The 22,017-nt window shown below is 33.4% G+C and overlaps 1 protein-coding gene across 1 annotated transcript; it reads right to left on the reverse strand.

Moving 5' to 3' along the window:
• Positions 1-505: 505 nt before the first annotated feature.
• Positions 506-20,458, reverse strand: LOC132712958 (MICOS complex subunit MIC60-like). The gene is made up of 12 exons (XM_060695394.1): positions 20,320-20,458; positions 14,136-14,260; positions 12,891-13,076; positions 12,182-12,351; positions 11,505-11,893; positions 11,181-11,278; positions 10,723-10,858; positions 6,736-6,856; positions 5,750-5,856; positions 2,266-2,382; positions 1,538-1,757; positions 506-1,263 (listed from the first exon to the last, which is right to left on the reverse strand). The coding sequence occupies exons 1-12, from the start codon at positions 20,359-20,361 to the stop codon at positions 644-646; spliced, it is 2,331 nt and encodes a 776-aa protein (XP_060551377.1). The 5' UTR covers positions 20,362-20,458; the 3' UTR covers positions 506-643.
• Positions 20,459-22,017: the final 1,559 nt, after the last annotated feature.

A 22,017-nucleotide genomic window follows, 5' to 3' on the forward strand; every position in this document is an offset into this window, starting at 1 on the left:
ATTGATCGGAAACCGTTTTTGCTTACAAGGTCAATGTGACCTTGACCTTTGACCCCTTGACCCCAAAATCAATAGGGGTCATCTACTGGTCATGACCAATCACCATACCAAGTTTGAAGTTCCTAGGCCTTAAGTTTCTTTAGTTATTGATCGGAAACCGTTTTTGCTTACAAGGTCAATGTGACCTTGACCTTTGACCCCTTGACCCCAAAATCAATAGGGGTCATCTACTGGTCATGACCAATCACCATACCAATTTTGAAGTTCCTAGGCCTAAGGGTTCTTTAGTTATCACTCGGAAACCATTTGGTCTACGGACCGACAAGTGCAAAGCAATATACCCCCTTTTCTTCGAAATGGGGGCATAATAAATTAACAAAACACTTAAGACTTATTCCCCACTCAGAACTGTTCATTATCAATATCATAATCGTTTATAGAATATTTTTAGAATATAAGAACTTTTCAAAAAAAAATTATTATTTCAAATTTTCTATTCTTTTACTACACACAACAAAATTTTACACAACTCTTTTGTTTTGACACAGAAGTATATGTGTCATATCTGTCCCATATTGCTACAAACTTTTTTAAAAGTTATCACTCTTTACAAAAAAACATCACATTTACGTAAATGTACATCTCAAAACAATGTTCCCAGTCCAGTAGAAGATGCGAAAGCCATTACAGAATACGTAGCTTGACGTGTTTCTAAGAGCAGTCGAGCTTCCTCTATCCAGTCGGCAGCGACGCGTCTCGACTCCCCATGAAGCTGATTCATGAATTTCAGGGCTTGCTCGATGTCGTTCCTCTCCAGCCAGTATTCAGCATGGCTACAAATTTGAAACGTGTCAAAGTTATCTAAATCTACACTACTTCCATGTTCCTTTGCATAGACTCGTGAAACTATAAACTTTGACTGAATGTAAGATAGGAAGTATTTGGAAAGCTTTCCGCCAGTTTCATCGATTAACGCAACCTTTTTCGCTACACTACTAACTTTTTTAAACCTGTCTTTCAAATTTTCCTCAGTAAAAACACCTCGTTTCAACGCCTTTTCCGGGATGGTTTCCAGAATAAGACACACAAATGGGTTATTCTTAGCCGCAAAGAATACCTTGTCCACTTCCTTTTCGAGAGGTTTAAGCTGTTCCTCCCAAGTTTTCCCTTCTTCGTTACCAAGACGGAGAGCACCATTCAATGAAACACATGCCAGCCATAACGCTTGGGCTTCTTTCGCTTGCATTTCAGACTCGGCACGTGCTAAAATACAAAGTTATTTTCACATCTCATGTAAAATGCTTACCAATCAAACATTAAATATTTATTTAAACTACAAATTCTGGTACAAATATAATTTAAATCCCATTTTTTCAATCACTAAGAGCAGAAATAAGAGAAGTCAATTGGCTTTGCTATTCTCAAGCTGAATTTATCTAAATTGTGAATATATTTCTTAACTGTAAATTGATAGCTAAATTTATGATCATGAAATAAACCAACTGAATTTTACAATTACAAGAGAGGGAATTCTAACCTGCAATAGCCGCCTCAATCCCATTAATTCGGCCTGATAGTTCTCCTTCAAATCTTTTCCTGTCCTCGAGTATACGCATGTGAAGTTCTTGTTCAAATGTCCGTAACAGACGCTCCTCTTGTTGCCTGATAATCTCCTGCAGGTGTTCACTGTGTGCCGCGGTCTGACGTGCCAGGTTACGTCGTAGCTCTATCTCAAACTGTACCTGAGCATCAGCCTCCTGATATAGAATATAAAACAAGCAATGACAAACATTGGTCAGAAATGCTATAACTTGCTTTGTATTGAAAGAGAGTAGAGTGGTGGGGGTTTTGAAAGGATTAAAACTCATTTATATAGGCATTATTATTTGATTCATTTTTTTTTGCTATTTTTTTAAATTTTGTGTGAGTGTGTGTGTGTGTGTGTTTGGGAGTTTTATGTCACAACAACACCGTATAGATCATAAGAGTGACTTTCCAGCTTTACTGTTTGATGAAGATCTCATGTGACCCTCTGTACATTATTTCAGGCCCTAACAGACACCTGAGTAGAACAACTGTTCTGGATAGTTTACATAGATAGTGATACATATAGAATGTGACCACGCTTGTGTGGCTCGAATCTACAGTAGTAGGAGGCAAATGGTTTGAAGTAAACAACTTTAACCACTCTGCCAAAGATGCCCCTTCAGTGAAATGGAGTTCAATATAAATTGTAGAAACACTACAGGATGTTTGAACACTAACCCATTTATCTTTCATGACTGCAAATTCATCCAACAGTTTCTGACGTTCCTGCTGCACTCTAGCTTGCGTAATTAGCTCGTCTTCATCTCTTTGCTCTGCCAACGCCATCTGTATTCTCTGCATACAAAAAAATAATCATGAAATCAGTTACACATAGCAAATGTTATTATCCAATATAATCACAAGCTGTCCAATTCTCGAATCTCAGTGCTTGTCAGTAATAGAAGAGTCAGGATAAAATAGAAACTAACAAGGGTAGATTTTCTTAAAAGTACATGTTATAGCCTTGGAAATGAGGCCAACATTTTTTATTAAATGTTTTACGGGACATTTTAAAAAAAAATTGGGTCGGGGGGCATAAATAAAAATAAAAATAAAATTCAATTTTTTTATCAGTCGACCACAAAATAAAAATAAAATGATAAAAGAGGTTAAAAAATTTTATTTTCAAACATTTTTTAAGACTCCAAAAACAGATTTTTTGTTCATAAAATCAATGATTTTATAGTTTTGAAGTATTTTCGACATAATTTTAAACAAAATAATTGAAAAAAATGGGTCAAAGACAGAAAAGGCCGGGTTGCATTTGTACACCAAATATCATGAGGCTGATTTGTTACGAAAAATTTTTTCCATTGACCCATTAATGTCGAAAATTTAATTCAGTTAGTAAACAGGTAGTGGATTAGCTACACACCTAAAATCGAATCCCACAGTATGGGACCATGTGTCAATGCTGTATGCCAAATATCAAGAGGCTGTGATTAGTAGTTTCTGAGAAAACTGTTACGTTACCATTGACCATTAATGTCGAAAAATCTAACTAATTTAACTAAGTGGATAAACAGGAAGTGGATGAGCGACAGACCTGAAATCAAATCCCACAGTATAGGACCATGTGTCAATGCTGTACGCCAAATATCAAGAGGCTGTGATAAGTAGTTGCTGAGAAAACTGTTACGAAAATTTCCTACCATTGACCATTAATGTCAAAAAATCTAACTAATTTAACTAAGTGGATAAACAGGAAGTGGATGAGCGACAGACCTGAAATCAAATCCCACAGTATGGGATCATGTATCAATGCTGTATGCCAAATATCAAGAGGCTGTGATAAGTAGTTGCTGAGAAAACTGTTACGAAAATTTCATACCATTGACCATTAATGCTAAAAAATCGAACTAATTTAACTAAGTGGATAAACAGGAAGTGGATGAGCGACAGACCTGAAATCCAATCCCACGGTATGGGACCATGTATCAATGCTGCATGCCAAATATCAAGAGGCTGTGATAAGTAGTTGCTGAGAAAACTGTTACGAAAATTTCATACCATTGACCATTAATGTCGAAAAATCTAACTAATTTAAATAAGTGGATAAACAGGAAGTGGATGAGCGACAGACCTAAAATCAAATCCCACAGTATGGGACCATGTATAAATGCTGTATGCCAAATATCAAGAAGCTGTGATACATAGTTGTTGAGAAAACTGTTACGAAAATTTTTTCCCCGCCCGCCCGCCGCCCACCGCCCGACATTCACCATACTATAACCCGGGTTTGCACCTGTGCAACCCGGCCAAAAATGCTTTAAGTCACTTTTGCTTTTGTTTTTAGTAGCTGCTGATCTAGTTTCTATTAGTTTTGTCTTTTCACATTTAGGGCAAACATGCCACACAACTCCAAATTCATTGTTTAGTCCCTTCATTTAAAGAGTATCCAAACAAGGTCGTATTGCCACTCTCAAGCTTTACTGGCACAAGCTTGCCACCAGGTAGAACCACCAACCTATTATAAGCTTACTGATAGTTTCCTCACGGGAATCCAAATTAACTTCCTGACAGGATTCTAATCGACAACACCACACAGGGAGAGTGGTACAAACATAATAATGTACAATGTCAGTTTCACAAGGTAAATTGAATCAACAACTTCAAATTATTTTTAAGAGAGTAAGTTCTGTATGTGCAAAAATTTTGCAATTTCTGAAAATTATTCGTATTTCAAATGATTAGTAAAATGAAAGCAATTGACAGTAAATAGAAAATCAAATGGCATACATTGTTACAAAATCAGAGTTTTCTGCTGAGAATTTATTATAGGCAGTTTTTACAGAAATGTCAAAGAGGACTTATGCTCATAATCTTACATTGAAAAAAAGACCAATTTTCTCAATATTGATCTAGTAAAAAACTTCTAAAAACACACATTACTACCTGTCTGCTGTCATGATACTAATATTAACTTAATAAATGTTATAGATGACTGTGTTCAATTATAAACAAGCCTTGTATTTCAACAAGACAACAACAAAAATCTGTCCACCAAACTTTCAGGAATTTATTTTCATATAATAAATTAATCAATTGTTTTCAAAGATTCATATTAAAAAGTTTTCACTATCAATTTGCTTACAATAAATCTACCATGTAAGTAGACCTCATTTGTTACTCGTTTTTCTCAATCTGTCTAGGTAAATTCAACTTATATTTCTTTATAAAACCTATACATGAGTCTAAATTTTAATGTGTGGAAGTATTCTCATGGTACGTGGTAAATCGAGTAATATTTCATTTTGACACCAAAGTCGATCAACGGCTTTGATCCCGTGCCCATTTAATTTTTTACAACTGTTCTGACAGTGAAGGTAATTCAAATCAACTTATGCAATGGATGTTAATTACCAGTCGTGCTTTCTAACAGCTTTACAGGCTATCATATTTGATTAAATGCTCTAATATTTATTACTCAAATTGCCATAGTTGTATTGAAAACGGGTTTTGAAAAAAGCGAACTTCCGTGACCCGGTGTCGCGTGATATTCACACGTGTAAATTTATTACAACCCAAGCTTGTAAAGTTATTGCCCTTCCCTTTTGTTACGCCTTTTGTAACATTCATGTAAACATCAAAGGGCCTAACTTTTGTCAGTTGTTTTAAGCAAGTTCCGAGGTTCTACCGTTAATAACTAAAGTAAAAAATGTGTTCCATACCAAGTAACTTTTAATTTTGACAGAAGTGGGTAAGAGAGGTCGGCGGGCAAAATGAAAATAAAAGTTCTTAAATTTACTTTTATTTTTATTTGATTTTCTCTAAAAATACGGTCGGCGGTCCCGTAAAACATTTTATAAAAAAATGTTGGCCTGATATACAAATTATGCTCCCAAGTTTGTACCTACGGATTAGCTGGGAAAATACCACATATTCTTAATTCCGGAGTTTGTCTATTAAAATCTATGCTAGTTATAGGCCTTGTAGAGTGACCTACAATTATAATCTCAATGTATGAAGTTTCCAGAGAACAACTTCAGTGATTCGTGAGATATGTAACTTTAACCAAGTCTTATGCCGAACCTCAAGTAAGTAGGATAGCCCCACTAATCTTTGAATATATGAGATAAAAAATCACAACATTTCTATTTCTTAAACAGAGAGAATTCAAGGGTTTCAATGGCTGCTAAACAAAGCAATAAACAAGCCATACCTGTCCTTCCATTGCCAGTAATTCTGCTGTCTGTTTCTGAAGCTGTTCCACACGTCTATGAGCATGTGCTAACAATGCATTCAATTCATCCTCACTTAACTTAGGACCTGAAATATTACAATAGAGATCACAAGTTTACTGAAATTTCCAAGGTTTATTGTGACACAAAAAAAAATATAGAAAAAAATATCCAAGGACCCCCAAATAATCAATATTTTGGCTGCTTAGATACCTCTGTGGGTCATTTTGTCAGCAAGTTAAGGAGTTTTAAGTTGAGATATCAAGTTGATTTTAAAAGTTATGCTATGGTCAAAAAACGAAATATAAATAAAAGGGCAATAACTCAAAAATAATGCAAAACAAAAAAATGGCTCTTTAAATAAAAGTAAAACAATTCTTTTATATACAATCTAAGCATCAATGACCTTGTTTAAGACGATACCTTATTTAAATGACATTCTCTAGCAAAAGGCAAAGACATTTTGTAGGTATATTACCTTTTTTTCTTCAATTTCACAAGTGTGGCCAACAAAGAAATAAGCTAAGAAAAGTAAAAAAAGATTCAGGATTCAAGCAATAATTTACATATGTAATATCTCTACTGCAATACTTATGCAATAAGGGCAAATTAGCATATTTTGACCTCTTTTTGATATTCCATGTGGACTGAAAGTGCTGTTTGCAATATGTAAATTTGTTTTCTTAGTTCACACTAGTATTCTACTTTTAAAAATATATCCAAATTTTTCATGAAAATTAGCATGAATCTGGAGGCATGCTTTTTTAAAGGTCCATATCAACCAATATAAAGCTGTACCAGTACCACCAGTACAGAGCCAGTAGAGATACTAAGAAAATCTTAGTAGTTTGACCACCCTTGTAACTGATGGCTGAACAACTTCAAAAATTTTGGGCATTGGCTTGGTCCATTCAGGAAAATAAGCTGTGTGCAGGTAAATTCATATATGATCAGCTGATTCACTCACCTTTGCCAATTTTAACATCTGGCGTAATGCTTTCCATTTCTTTCTTAAACTGGGTCCTGGCTTTATCAACCAGATCTTTATATTTAGAAATAACTCTGGACTCTGATTCCACTTTAGATACCTGAAATAATAATGACATCAAAACCTTTTCCAATTCTTAGCATTTATATATGAAGTGCCTCAAAAATAAAACAAATGACACATTTTTATGGCATTCATGCAACATCTAAATAATTACATCAATTTTAATTGAAGCCAATGACTTTAACCAAAGGCAATGATGTGAAGAGAGAAAACTATAAAATTGGAATTTTAACAGAAAAGAAGTAAACTGTCTCATTGTAAAATATAACTCATGGATTCTCAAACAGAAATCTCATACATGTCTAGTACTTGGCAATCACTGACAGTTGTATTTATATTTATGGAACTAAATTGGTATTATTTTTGTTTTACATATATTTCTAAACCAGAAAAGAAGAAAGCTGTCTCATTATAAAATATAACTCATGGATTCTCAAAGAGAAATCTCATACATGTCTAGTACTTGGTAATCACTGACAGTTATATTTATGGAACAAAAAAGGTATTATTTTTGTTTTGCATAATTCTAGGGCAGAAAAGAAGAAAGCTGTCTCATTGAAAAATGTTATCCATTGATTCTCAAAGAGAAATCTCATACATGTCTAGTACTTGGTAATCACCAACAGTTGTATTTATGGAATAAAATGGGTATTATTTTTGTCTTGCATAATTCTAGGGCATAAAAGAAGAAAGCTGTCTCATTGTAAAATGTTACTCATGGATTCTTAAAGAGAAATCTCATACATGTCTAGTACTTGGTAATCACTGACAGTTATATTTATGGAACAAAAAAGGTATTATTTTTGTTTTGCATAATTCTAGGGCAGAAAAGAAGAAAGCTGTCTCATTGAAAAATATTATCCATTGATTCTCAAAGAGAAATTTCATACATATCTAGTACTTGATAATCACTGACAGTTATATTTATGGAACAAAATGGGTATTATTTTTGTTTTGCATAATTCTTGGGCAGAAAAGAAGAAAGCTGTCTCATTGAAAAATGTTATTCATGGATTCTCAAAGAGAAATTTCATACATATCTAGTACTTGGTAATCACTGACAGTTATATTTATGGAACAAAATAGGTATTATTTTTGTTTTGCATTATTCTAGGGCAGAAAAGAAGAAAGCTGTCTCATTATAAAATCTAACTCATGGATTCTCAAAGAGAAATCTCATACATGTCTAGTACTTGGTAATCACTGACAGTTATATTTATGGAACAAAATTGGTATTATTTTTGTTTTGCATAATTCTAGAGCAGAAAAGAAGTTAGCTGTCTCATTGTAAAATGTTACTCATGGATTCTCAAAGAGAAATCTCATACATGTCTAGTACTTGGTAATCACTGACAGTTATATTTATGGAACAAAATAGGTATTATTTTTGTTTTGCATTATTCTAGGGCAGAAAAGAAGTTAGCTGTCTCATTGTAAAATGTTACTCATGGATTCTCAAAGAGAAATCTCATACATGTCTAGTACTTGGTAATCACTGACAGTTATATTTATGGAACAAAATAGGTATTATTTTTGTTTTGCATTATTCTAGGGCAGAAAAGAAGAAAGCTGTCTCATTGAAAAATGTTACTCATGGATTCTCAAAGAGAAATCTCATACATGTCTAGTACTTGGTAATCACTGACAGTTATATTTATGGAACAAAATAGGTATTATTTTTGTTTTGCATAATTCTAGAGCAGAAAAGAAGAAAGCTGTCTCATTGTAAAATGTTACTCATGGATTCTCAAAGAGAAATCTCATACATGTCTAGTACTTGGTAATCACTGACAGTTATATTTATGGAACAAAATAGGTATTATTTTTGTTTTGCATTATTCTAGAGCAGAAAAGAAGAAAGCTGTCTCATTGTAAAATGTTACTCATGGATTCTCAAAGAGAAATCTCATACATGTCTAGTACTTGGTAATCACTGACAGTTATATTTATGGAACAAAATAGGTATTATTTTTGTTTTGCATAATTCTAGAGCAGAAAAGAAGAAAGCTGCCTCATTGTAAAATGTTACTCATGGATTCTCAAAGAGAAATCTCATACATGTCTAGTACTTGGTAATCACTGACAGTTATATTTTATGGAACAAAATGGTATTATTTTTGTTTTGCATTATTCTAGGGCAGAAAAGAAGAAAGCTGTCTCATTGAAAAATGTTACTCATGGATTCTCAAAGAGAAATCTCATACATGTCTAGTACTTGGTAATCACTGACAGTTATATTTATGGAACAAAAATAGGTATAATTTTTTTTAAGAATATAATTCTAAAGCAGAAAAGAAGAAAGCTGTCTCATTGTAAAATGTTACTCATGGATTCTCAAAGAGAAATCTCATACATGTCTAGTACTTGGTAATCACTAACAGTTATATTTATGGAACAAAATTGGTATTATTTTTGTTTTGCATTATTCTAGGGCAGAAAAGAAGAAAACTGTCTCATTGTGAAATGTTACTCATGGATTCTCAAAGAGAAATCTCATTCATGTCTAGTACTTGGTAATCACTGTCAGTTATATTTTTGGAACAAAATTGGTATTATTTTTGTTTTGCATTATTCTAGGGCAGAAAAGAAGAAAACTGTCTCATTGAAAAATGTTATTCATGGATTCTCAAAGAGAAATCTCATACATGTCTAGTACTTGGTAATCACTGACAGTTATATTTTTGGAACAAAATTGGTATTATTTTTGGTTTGCATTATTCTAGGGCAGAAAAGAAGAAAACTGTCTCATTGTGAAATGTTACTCATGGATTCTCAAAGAGAAATCTCATACATGTCTAGTACTTGGTAATCACTGACAGTTATATTTATGGAACAAAATATGTATTATTTTTGTTTTGCATAATTCTAGAGCAGAAAAGAAGAAAGCTCTAACATTGTAAAATGTTACTCATGGATTCTCAAAGAGAAATCTCATACATGTCTAGTACTTGGTAATCACTGACAGTTATATTTTTGGAACAAAATTGGTATTATTTTTGTTTTGCATTATTCTAGGGCAGAAAAGAAGAAAACTGTCTCATTGTGAAATGTTACTCATGGATTCTCAAAGAGAAATCTCATACATGTCTAGTACTTGGTAATCACTGACAGTTATATTAATGGAACAAAATTGGTATTATTTTTGTTTTGCATTATTCTAGGGCAGAAAAGAAGAAAACTGTCTCATTGTGAAATGTTACTCATGGATTCTCAAAGAGAAATCTCATACATGTCTAGTACTTGGTTATCACTGACAGTTATATTAATGGAACAAAATAGGTATAGATGACGTCATATTGAGGAAGGAAGGTGGAAATGTAAAGTGTATAATCTACAAGCAGAAAAAACAGTAACTGTCTTGCAGTAAAATATTACTCTTGGAATCTCAAACTGGAACAGAATTTCTGAGGGAAGAAAATGGGTATAATTTTAGATTAACTTCACAACTGTCTCATTGTAAAATGTTACTCATGGATTCCCAGAGAAATCTCATACATGTCTAGTACTTGGACATCATTGACAGTATAGATAAAATGGACATTATACCACATTTTGCACAAGCTGATGTTAAGCAATGAAAAGTCATTATAGATATTTTTGTAAACTTTCCTTTAATTTTTAATTTAAATCTTTTGAATAGGTGCAAAAGAACTCTGTAAGCTTGAATTAGGAACTGTCTAAGACAGTTACAAGGATTTCTTTGTCAGACTTTCCAAAACTAGAAAGCAACAGTATGAAGTCTGATTGAGTTGCAAAGAAGGTCAGGCTTTTCTGATACTATGAAGGTTGTTAATGATAGCAATTTATATTAACATTAGCACATCATCCTGTCAGTAAACTAATTCAAAATAGTTAAACAACATTATTTCAAGAATGGCCCGGGGATTAAACTAACATACTGACCTCATTAACTTTCTGGCTAAATGCTGTTGTGAGTTGAGTGAGCTTCTCATTAGCGGCAGCAAGAGCTTTATTTTGCTTTGTATTAACACTTTCTCTACCACTATCTATAGCCTGTCGCAACTTGTCTAAATTCTCCCTAAAAAACAACAAACAAAACAAACACACCTGTATAAATATAATTTACCTAAGGTGAAATTAAATCTCTTAAGACATTCCTTTAAGCAAGAAAACTGTGCTAAACTTCTTATCAAACTCTTAAACCCCCTTTAGATATTTGTTTCTACATGTCATCATATTTTTGCCTCTTTACACCATAACGTGTTATGAGCTTTTAACCTGTCTTCCTTTAAGATGTTGCTTCTGGTAATTTTATTGTGTTCCGCACTGATGAAGGCATTTAGTCGAAACGTCTGCAATTACTGAATGTTCATGTTTGTGTGGAATTTAATAACACTTACTTTGCAGCTTTAATGACCTCTTCTCCCATTTTCATGGCTTCTTCTCTCTTGTCAAAAGCCTTTGCAACAGACTGCCACTGTGTTTCTTCATCCTTAACCTGAACAGAGACATTATAGGGCTATCATTGATGGAAATTTTTGAATCAATACATCGAGATACCAACTAAATATCAACGATAATGAACGGAAACTTTTAAGGCAATATATTACCTTATTTTTTTCATAATAATATTTTGGAAGTATACTTTTTTAAAATTCAAACAATAATTTTTGCATCAAGTATAAAGCTTTATACTTTTAAAGGACAAACTATGTGAAACTTACACTAGAATTCTCATACATAGCAATCTTGAGGAGATCTGTGTGCTGTTTGGTAGCTTCAATCAGAACATCTTCAGCTTCCAATGCCTTGCGTATCGTAGCATCACATGCTTCTATAATGTTCTCAAGATTCACTTCTAATGAGGCATTCTCCGCAGCAATGTTGGATTCTTTCTCCGCTTGTCTCCTCCTAGCTTCTTCTTTTTCCCTCAACTTTCTCTCCAGAGCATCTCTTTCATCTTCCTCCTGCTTTCTCTTTGCAGCAGCTCTGAATCTAGCTTCCTCCTCTTCTTGTTTTCTCTTTGCTTCAGCTTCAGCTTCTTCTTCTTTTTTCTTTGCAGCCTCTTGAGCCTTTGCTTCCTCTTCCAATTTTTGCTTCTGGTCCAGTTTGTCTTTGGAAACAGACAAAAAGGTTCACAGTTAAATACATGTTATGCGGACAACTTGAACTTTACAGTATGTTAACAAAATATACATTGTAGTTTTCATGACAACCATATAAAAAGGCAGTACATGATTCATCAGCTTGAAATATGAGTAAACCAGACATTTTTCCATCACCACTATATCAACATAGTCCAATAAGGTTTTGTTAAGTCACTCTTATCCTTGTTACATATTGCCTTAAATTCCTCACACTTTGACCTTCTATATAAACAGTTTTTATGTAGGACACTCACCTTTAGGTTTTTCCTTCGTTGGCTTGGGTGGTACAACAGGCGGAGTCGGCAATGGTGGCTGGGATACTCCAATTTTCTCGGGGCTTTCTTTCAACCTTGGTAGAAGCTGCTGGTCCTGAATTTTTGAATCCTTACCCAGTTGTGGAAATTTTGAGTCACTTGTATTTGATCTGAAAACATTCAGCAGTTGTATAATTTATTAAGTATATATGAATATATACATGTGCAGATATATGACTTATAAAATTATTGGATTTATTCTTCTGTATTTCTGTATGCGTGATTTTGGCATACTTTGGGAAAAGGGGTCTCAAATTTAACACTAACTTTTAACAAGTTCTTCAAAAAACAAAGGAAGGAATAAGCACTGGGAAATACTAATACGGCAGTAAAAGACCTTAATTCAACATCATCATTTCATTTTGTTCTATATTCTATGGGAAATTTCAAAAGACTGGGGAATTTTGAGAACCAAACTGGGGGAAAAAAGAGGCTAGTTTGGTTGGGGAAGCAGCCTATATTCAGGCTCTACAAAGAAGGGGTTTTTTTTATTTCAACTCGGTGTCTAGTAATAAAGGATAGCTCCAAAAGTAGAGAAATAGACAAATTTCTTTATTAAAAAAAAAAAACCTATTAAACATAAAAACATTCTTTTATCAGTAAGATGTCACATTAACAAGAAAAAGCAATATTTTATCATAACACTTACATGTATGGTGCAGGAACCGCTGGGCTATCAGGTAAGTAGGTAAAAATAGCATCTATGACACCTTCACTGTATGGTATATTTCCTTTGAGTTTCTTTCGAAATTCCTGATCGTACCACGCATAAGCTATAGCTCCGCCTACACCAACCAAGCTTACGCCCATTACTGCTTTGACAAAACCACCTTTCCTATTAAACATTAAAAATGCTTTTTACATATGAACATATTTCAGATATTAAAATCATTATCTATTCCATCTGAAACAGTTGTATTGGAGGCATCAAGTATGTTATTGTAGCATTTTTTCAGATGAAAGAAATAAACCTTCAAATATTCAAACTTAAGAAAATACATGTATATTTTCATAGTTTTAAGCAACTCTCCAACACTCAGTGACTTGAACATCTTTGTAATAAAGTATCATAAAAGGAAGAAGAAAAAGCTGTCCTATAGACAACAAGCTCAACTATTCTCAGTAAAACAGGAGCCTGGATATTAATGTAGAATTTTCTTAATTCAAAAAATCTCATAAATCTGTCACAATCCCTATTAGAGTTATCGGCCTTAAACAGTGACATCCTATTATGCTCTGAAGTAAGTGTATTTAGTGTTAACCCATTCCCTTCAGTAGTTTTGGAGATACCAACTTACATGGAAAAACTTACCAGACCCATTCCCTTTCAGTATTTTTGGAGATACCAACTTGCATGGAAAAACTACATTACCAAGCTGTTGCAATGTTTTATTTTGTAAACATGGTTGTAAATTTAGAACTATAATAAGCAGCCATATTCAAATCTGTCTCAAGTGAAATGTAACAACTGTAACTTCACACTAATCTCACGAACACTACAAACTTTTACATCTGTGTGTATTTTTTAACTAAAAACAGTAACTGTTGTATTGTGTTGAGGCCCATCTTTTTTAATATCAGGAACAACCGTGTGTGGGTAAGTAGCTTTAAGCTAAAAATAATAAAATAAAATAATTGAGCCGCGTCACGACAAAACCAACATAATGGCTTTGCGACCAGCATGGATCCAGACCAGCCTGTGCATCCGCGCAGTCTGATCAGGATCCATGCTGTTCGCTATCAGTTTCTCTACTTGTTACAGAGTTTGTAAGCGAACAGCATGGATCCTGATCAGACTGCGCGGATGCGCAGGCTGGTCTGGATCCATGCTGGTTGCAAAGCCATTATGTTGGTTTTGTCGTGACACGGCTCATTAATGATAATTATGATTTACTTTGGTGGTTTACTGGATGGTTGTCCCCCTGTAGATGAACCAGGTGGCTCTTTTAAGTTTCCAATATGAGGAGGTTGAGGTTGTTGTGCCAAACATCTTTCACCATAATAATTCAAATTGGATATCTGTAAAAAGAAACATTTGGTAAAAGGGTATAAATCTATATCTTATAAAATACTTTTTGTAATATTTATAAACAGTAAATTATGTTCTTTTAATAATCCTATAGCTAACTATCACAGGCTTTTTTTCCCTCTGTTTTGGGAAAATGGCACATGGCAAATTTGGGAAATTTGTGTCATAAAATTTTCTAATTTGGGAAAAAAAAGCTATCATGAAATTTGCCAATTTGTGAAAATGTGCTAGCATTCAAGTTGTTACAATTGTTAAAATAAATGTAACAAATCTTAATAAATCTTAATTAAACTGTTCAGCTTTTTCTGTCATATCAAAAATACAAGAGGGCCATGATGGTCCTGAGGTCGCTCACCTGTATATTGGCCTCCGAAACGGGGCCAGTTTAAACCCCAGAGCTTTGATTTGAACAAACTTGGAAGACACCCATTAGAAGATGTTTCATGATGTTTAGTTTTTACTACACACATATAATGTAAAATAATGACCAGCCCCACCCCCCGCCAGGGCCAATTTTTACCCAAGGGCTTTTATTTGAACAAACTTGGTAGACAACCATAAGAAGATGTTTCATGCTTAATATCTAAGCTCTAGCTCATTGGGTTTTTTAAAAGAAGATTTTTATGTTTTTACTATACAAATATAGTTAAAAACATTGACACCCCAGGGGCGGGGCCAGTTTTGACCCCAGGGCTTTTATTTGAACAAACTTTGTCGACACTTACTAGAAGATGTTTCATGCTTAATATCTAAACTCTAGCTATTTGGACTTTTTCAAAGAAGATTTTTAAGTTTTTGCTATACACATATATATAAGGAAAATCAATGACCCCCTTGAACAAACTTGATAGACACTCACTAGAAGATAATTCATGCTTAATATCTAAACTCTAGCTGTTTGGGGTTTTTCATAGAAGATTTTTGAAGTTTTTGCTATACACATACAGTCAACTATCGTTATCTCGACATCGCTTTTCTCGATATTTCGTTATCTCGATGAAATTTTGAAAGTCCCGATTTTCTTCCTTCTTTGTCTATATTGGAAATATTTGTTTATCTCGATATTTTTATTTCGATATTTTCAGTATCTCGATGTACAATTTCAGCCCCAACAGTTATTTTCACACTATTATCCTTTGTTTATCTCGACTAATAGTTTTCTTTCGTCTGTTCCCTTCAGACGTGTGAAAAACACAAACTAGACGATTATTGCTCAATAGCACGTTTCATAATGATGATTATGTTTGTAACATGTTTAGCTGTTTTTATAAAAGTTAACTTAATCTATTTAGCGTGTTGATTGACTTATGTCCCAAATGAGTGAATTTTACGTTCTTTATAAATATTCGAACACTGTATCAATTCATTATGACTTTAAATGTAAATGAAATAGTGAAAGTAAAGAAACGCTGTCGTTGCAATATTGTTTCACATCATAAAACCATCAAATCAATCAGCGGTCAAACAACATCGAGATAGACCCAATAAATAACCCGGGAGGTTATCTGGATCAACCACCCTGAAAACAATGTTTTCACTATATTGGTGTATTACTGAGTAAACCTCACTATGTGTTTTTATCACAGAATCTCGTATTTCCGCTGGTAAACATTTGTTAAATATTGACTAGGCCTATGAAAACAAAACACGAGGATATCATAGTTTATTTGACATGAGGTATGCACATGTCTTTTGTAAAAATCAGTTTCTGCCTTATTCAAACCCTAATATGTATATCTCGACATTTCGATATCTCGATATTTTTTGACGGTCCCGACAACTTCGAGATAACGAGAGTCGACTGTAAAAGGAAAATCAATGACCCCCGGGGCTGGGCCAATTTTGACCCCAGGGAATTTAATTGAACAAACTTGGTAGACACCCATTAGAACATGTTTAATGCTAAATATCTTAGCTCTAGCTCTTTGAGTTCTTTGAAAGAAGATTTTTTAAGTTTTTACTATATGCATATAGGGAAAATCAATAACCCCCTGGGGCGGGGCGAATTTTGACCCCAGGGCTTTTATTTGAACAAACTTGGTAGACACTCATTAGAAGATGTTTCATGGTAAATATCTTAGCTCTAGCTCTTTGGGTTCTTTAAAAGAAGATTTTTTAAGTTTTTACTACAGTAAAAACCCGCTTTACGACCACCCCGTTTTCGAGACCAACCCGCTAATACGAACGATTTTTTAAAGACCCAGTGTCTATTCTAGGAATTGAAAAATAGGGGTGATTTTTCCCCCTCTATTTCAAAAAAGGGGGCGATTTTCAAAATCAAAGGGCGCCAATATAAACTGCCAATGTTAAATCGTCTGCATTAAGTTTACACTGAGGCGTTCAACCGATGAAATAATTATTTAAAACGATAATATTAATTTAAGGCAGCAGAAGTTGTCCCCCCTGAATTTTTAAACGAAAACAAATTATTACAGAACTGCCGCGATTGATTATAAAGGGATTGGCAATACAAATAATCGAACTATCTTTCACGTCTAGATCGTAGCCAAGCTAGGAATTGCCTCATTTTTCTTGATTATTTACTACACTAAAATGGCGCCCAACTGTCAGACCTAAGCACACTAGTTCCGGTCGATACGGAACATTCCGTTAATTTCCGTCAACTCACGTAACCAGTACCATACGGTACTAAATTATTATAATTAGCTTACAGTAACCTCCCTTCGGTTTTCGGTGTAAATGTAAACAAAACAACCAAATATAATGCGGGATGGAAGTTTTACGGTTTTATTAACTTTTTTTATAGATGCGCGATTTTCACGCACATGATTTTGAATTGTGCGCGATCTGTTAAATACTAGCGTGAATCGCGCAATCGCGCGTCCTAGAATAGACACTGAAGACCCGATTTTTTTATTCTTTATTTTAATGGTCGCTAACCCCGATTTTGAGACCACCCCGTTATTCCGTAATACGACCAGTAAATTCAGTCCCATTTCGTAAATTCTGTACATTTGGAAACCCATAAATACGAACGCGGGCACTTTCTCACCTTGATATTGACATGCATGTATATTGCTGAAATCTTTTTGAAACGTGGTGTAAACAACAGTTGTCCTTGTTTTACGACATTTAACAACATCCAATTTACGGCAGAGGTCAATGTGACTTTGTATCAAACCCGGAAATGATCAATAATATTGTCGATAACTTCTTAATTTCACACCTTTAATGTCATAACTGGAGGATTAAAACAACAAAGTATTGAACAGAAAACTTTCAATAAGTTTTTTAGAGGTGTTGCTGCTATTATTATCTCTTTCATTCCATAATTTTATACAAACATAAACATGATACGGTTAGGTTTTTGAAGTTGTTATTGGCGATGAAAACTGTGAAAAAAATTAAAGGTTAATTGTTCGGTGTGCTTTGTAGTAAAATGGTGATTTAATTGAGTAAGTCATGTCATTCTTTTAACAAGAATGTAAAAATATGTTTGTGTTTAAAGACATTCATAATACGTTTTGTACCTCTTAAGAAGTTTAAAAATTTTATAATGTTAAAAAGTAAAAGAAAATAAATGAAAATAAAAAAATAATAGTGTATGCTTTATATCTTCTCATTTGAAATAGGTTAGCCCAGAATTAAACATGTGTACAGTACATGGTATCCCTTAATATATTGCCTGGTTTTCTGTTTGACCTAACTCATTAATGAGACCAACCTGCTATTAAGACCAGATTTGTAAAGTCCCTTCATTGGTCTCATTAGCGAGTTTTTACTGTATATGTATATAGGGAAAATCAATGACCCCCTGGGGCGGGGCCAATTTTGACCCAGGGCTTTTATTTGAACAAACTTGGTAGACACTCACTAGAAGATGCTTCATGTCAAATATCTAAACTCTAGCTCTCAGGGTTTTTGAAAAGAAGATATTTAAAGTTTTTTCTTTTGGTTGCCATGGCAACCAGAGTTCTGCGTGGAATTAAATTTTTTGAACAATTTTTAAAGGTGACCACCAAAGGAACATTCCTGTGAAGTTTGGATGAAATTGGCTTAGTGGTTTATGAGGAGATGTCATTTAAAGCAAAAGTTTACGGACGGCCGGACGCCGGACGAAAAGCGATCACAAAAGCTCACCCTGTCACTTTGTGACAGGTGAGCTAACAAGGACAGGTTTAAATGTGTACAAATGTAAAACTGATATTAATTAAAAATACTGTTTTTATTCACAAAACATGAATATATTCAGTAAATTTGGACATTTCTGACCTAGCCAAGCACCTTCAAGATAGCGTAAAACACTAATTTCTTGTAGTCGCGAAAAGTAATAATTTTCCAACCTGAAGTATTTGTTCACATGCCGTACCGTAATAGGGATATTTACAACTAAGATTTTTCAATGACCTGTTAGTTCGTAAGCAATATAAAATTATTGATTGGATAGTATACTAATAATTATCTTATTATTCAATATTTCTGAGATGTTTATGTAATATTTATGTAATCTTAATTTACAGGACGACGGCGACAATTCACGTCCAACATTATTTTACTGCGCACCATATGATATTCCAGAATATGCAATACTATGAAGAAACTTCGTTAAGAACCTATAGAAAGGCAGCCCAGCAGCTGATGTCTTTTTACGTGAAAAGTATGAAGTATGCCTATTTCAATGAGACGTGCTCCCAAACCCGCCTGTCGAGATAGATATAACTTATAAAACTTGTTATTATTCCTCTATATTTTAGCCAATTAAGTTTTAAGTGAATATGTAAAACTTAAAAGTTTGCGACATTAAATAGCGTATTGATTTGTTGTTGCCGCTTTGGCGTACGTGAGTCACGTAAATACTTAAAGTCTGTAAGCGTAAGCTGAATAAAATGTTCGGATTCATTTTTAGTTAGACTTTTCTTCAAATAGTTTCACAACAATTCGACAAAATTTTTTTTATCAGATTTCAACAAATGCGTCATTTCATTTTAACACACTTCCGTTTCTTACCCTGTACTAGGGATTAACAATTAGTTCCACAGTAAGTGCGTCATGGAATAATGAACATTTTATTGAAACTAATCTAATAAACTATCGTTAATCATATTTCTTGAAATTGTTCAGTAAAGTTATGAAATCAACGTACAGCGTTGATTTTAAATTCAGGTCCAAACATTTTGACCACGGCGAATTTTCATAATGACATACCGGTATTATACCTGAGCATGTTAGATTATTAACAGATGGTCAAAATGAGTACCTTTTTCTGTAAAAAGATTACGTCTTTACATTTCAAATCAGGAAGTGTGACGCACACTACGGTAAACTCTGTGACGTAAGTAACATAAAACTTTTAAAAGATTGTTTTTCATCATAATTTTCAAGCCAAATAAGATTTAGTAAATAATGTAAAACTTAAAATTTGCGACATTAAATTGCACTTTGAACGCACGTATACAATACTTTGTTGATTGATTCTTCATGTTCATTATTTCTTAATACCTTCATTCAGATATGCACAACAAAATTACAAATTGTTTTTTTCATTCAAGTTAAACTGTAATTTTGACACAAGCTTCCAGAATCTGGTTCTGCATATGTTCCAAATCCGCTCAGTAAACGTTCACAAATCCTCACGTTTTATGCTAATTATTTAAACGAAGGTGCATGAATTACGTTATTGACGGTTTCCCTGCAATTATCGGTTCCATAGCTGCGCGTCGACGCAGTCTACAGCACCGTTTTCGTCAAATTCCTCATTTTTATGTTTCTTTAAATTCGAATTTGCGATGTGCCAATTCGGATACTTTGACGAATATTTGCAATATATATATTCACTTAGCAGGTTATGGTTACTAAACTCTTTCAGAATCGGCAGCTGTAACTCATATCAATATTGTTTTTCTTAACAAGTAATGATTTTAGCCAGTATTCTCGACAGTGAAATTATAGAGATATTTGCCAATATATTGTTCTTACTTTAACCCACTTTATTGAACATCAGGGTAGTCACTATCAATAAATTTAAATGAATGGAAAGAAATGAAAACAATTATCAGTCTCGGGATTTACTTCAAAATACAAGGATTACCCTTATACGTGATGTCACGCCTCTTGGTGTTGCTTTCCACATAATTTCTTAAGCCGGTCAACGGCAAGGAGAACTTTTAGACTGGTAGCTGAACTCCCTGAAGCCTAAAACGACTCGTCCCACTATAGATTCGTACCGGAACGACTCGCCACAGTTCATTACATTTAAATACAGTACAGCGTCTTATTCAGACTTTTGCTTATTAAATCAATAAAATGAAGGTGATATTCAATCAGATCTAACATATTCAATGACAAAAGTTCTTTCTGAAATGTTATTTCAAATAAAGTTTCTCTGAAAAAATCTAAACAAAAACAGGAACGTTTACGGAAATATGTAAACTGACCAAAATAAACATATTTCTTATCTGTAAAATCACGGATTTAAATTACAATTAAATAGTGTCAATTAAAGTCCGTGGTAAAATTTATTATTGATTGAAAAAAATGATAAAAGCGTTAAAATTCACAATACATCTCTCACAAGTTAATTATTTATATGTAAAATATCACAATTCTTTATCTAATTAAAATCAAATTCTTCTCATTAAGAGTAGTAACAGAATGGAATACCGTAGATTACCAAACATTGCACGGTATGTTCACAAAAGCTGAATTTGTTAAAAAAAAACAGACTTGATAAAATTATGAGTAAAAATTATATACTGGAAAATAATTATTGGGTGTCAGATCGGGGGGGGGGGGGTTACAAGAGATTTCTGATCTCGCGACCCTACGCTGGATAAAGTAAAGTAAAGTTTAAGAGTCTATTTTACACTTTCCTACTCTACAATGTATATATTACTCATTATATGTCTTCATTGTCTGCATAAACATTTGTTTTTAAAATGAAATGGTCAATCATGAAATGTACGTTTTAACATAAACAAATATTTTAAAAGTATATAGCATCATGCATAACAACAAACTATATTATGGATGTTGTTAATAAGTGTGATATACAAAAATGTACTTGATTCGATATAACATATCTAAATAAAGCAGATGATAAATTGTTCTATCTAAACAAAAAAAATATTGTTCATCTTTTAAATGTTCATTCTAAATTTATCTAAACTACTGTATAATCACACTCAGTATAATTTCAACTTGCCAGCTGTATGCAATACTCAGGCTTTTAATCTTCTGATTTCCACTCAAAACTCCAGCTTATTTAGCTAATAGATTTTTCATTTGGGTCTACACCTAAAATCACTAGTGCGGCACAAATAGGCTTAAAAAACAAACTTTTAGATACATGTATATAGACAATGAGTTGTTGTTTGTGAAGCTAAACGTGTCTAGCTAAATCATGCAAAATTTCTTCCATGAAAGATTACTCTAATGGAAGTTACAACATGTTGAAATAAATAGCCATTTTACGATTCAAAATATCAAAATACCTACGTGACTACTAGAACAATTTTTAAATTGCGATTATTGTTGACTGAGTAATGTAGTACAATATGTTCAACTCTTTAAGTTTGATAGCTATATATGCAGAAGCAACAAAAATACACATGTAACTGTCTTCCGAAATACTTAGTTTTCTCCAGGTTCATTAATTAAGCAAACATGAAAACACCTAAAAATCTTAACTTTATTGGGAAAATCTCAATCAATTCAAATAACATTTTTTTTGCAAGACAACCTTTGCTTTCTGTTATAAGCATTTTTCCAGAAACAAACATCACATTAT

Source organism: Ruditapes philippinarum, unplaced genomic scaffold (assembly GCF_026571515.1).
Source record: "Ruditapes philippinarum isolate M1 unplaced genomic scaffold, ASM2657151v2 ctg4862_1_1_1_1, whole genome shotgun sequence".
NCBI lineage: Eukaryota > Metazoa > Mollusca > Bivalvia > Venerida > Veneridae > Ruditapes > Ruditapes philippinarum.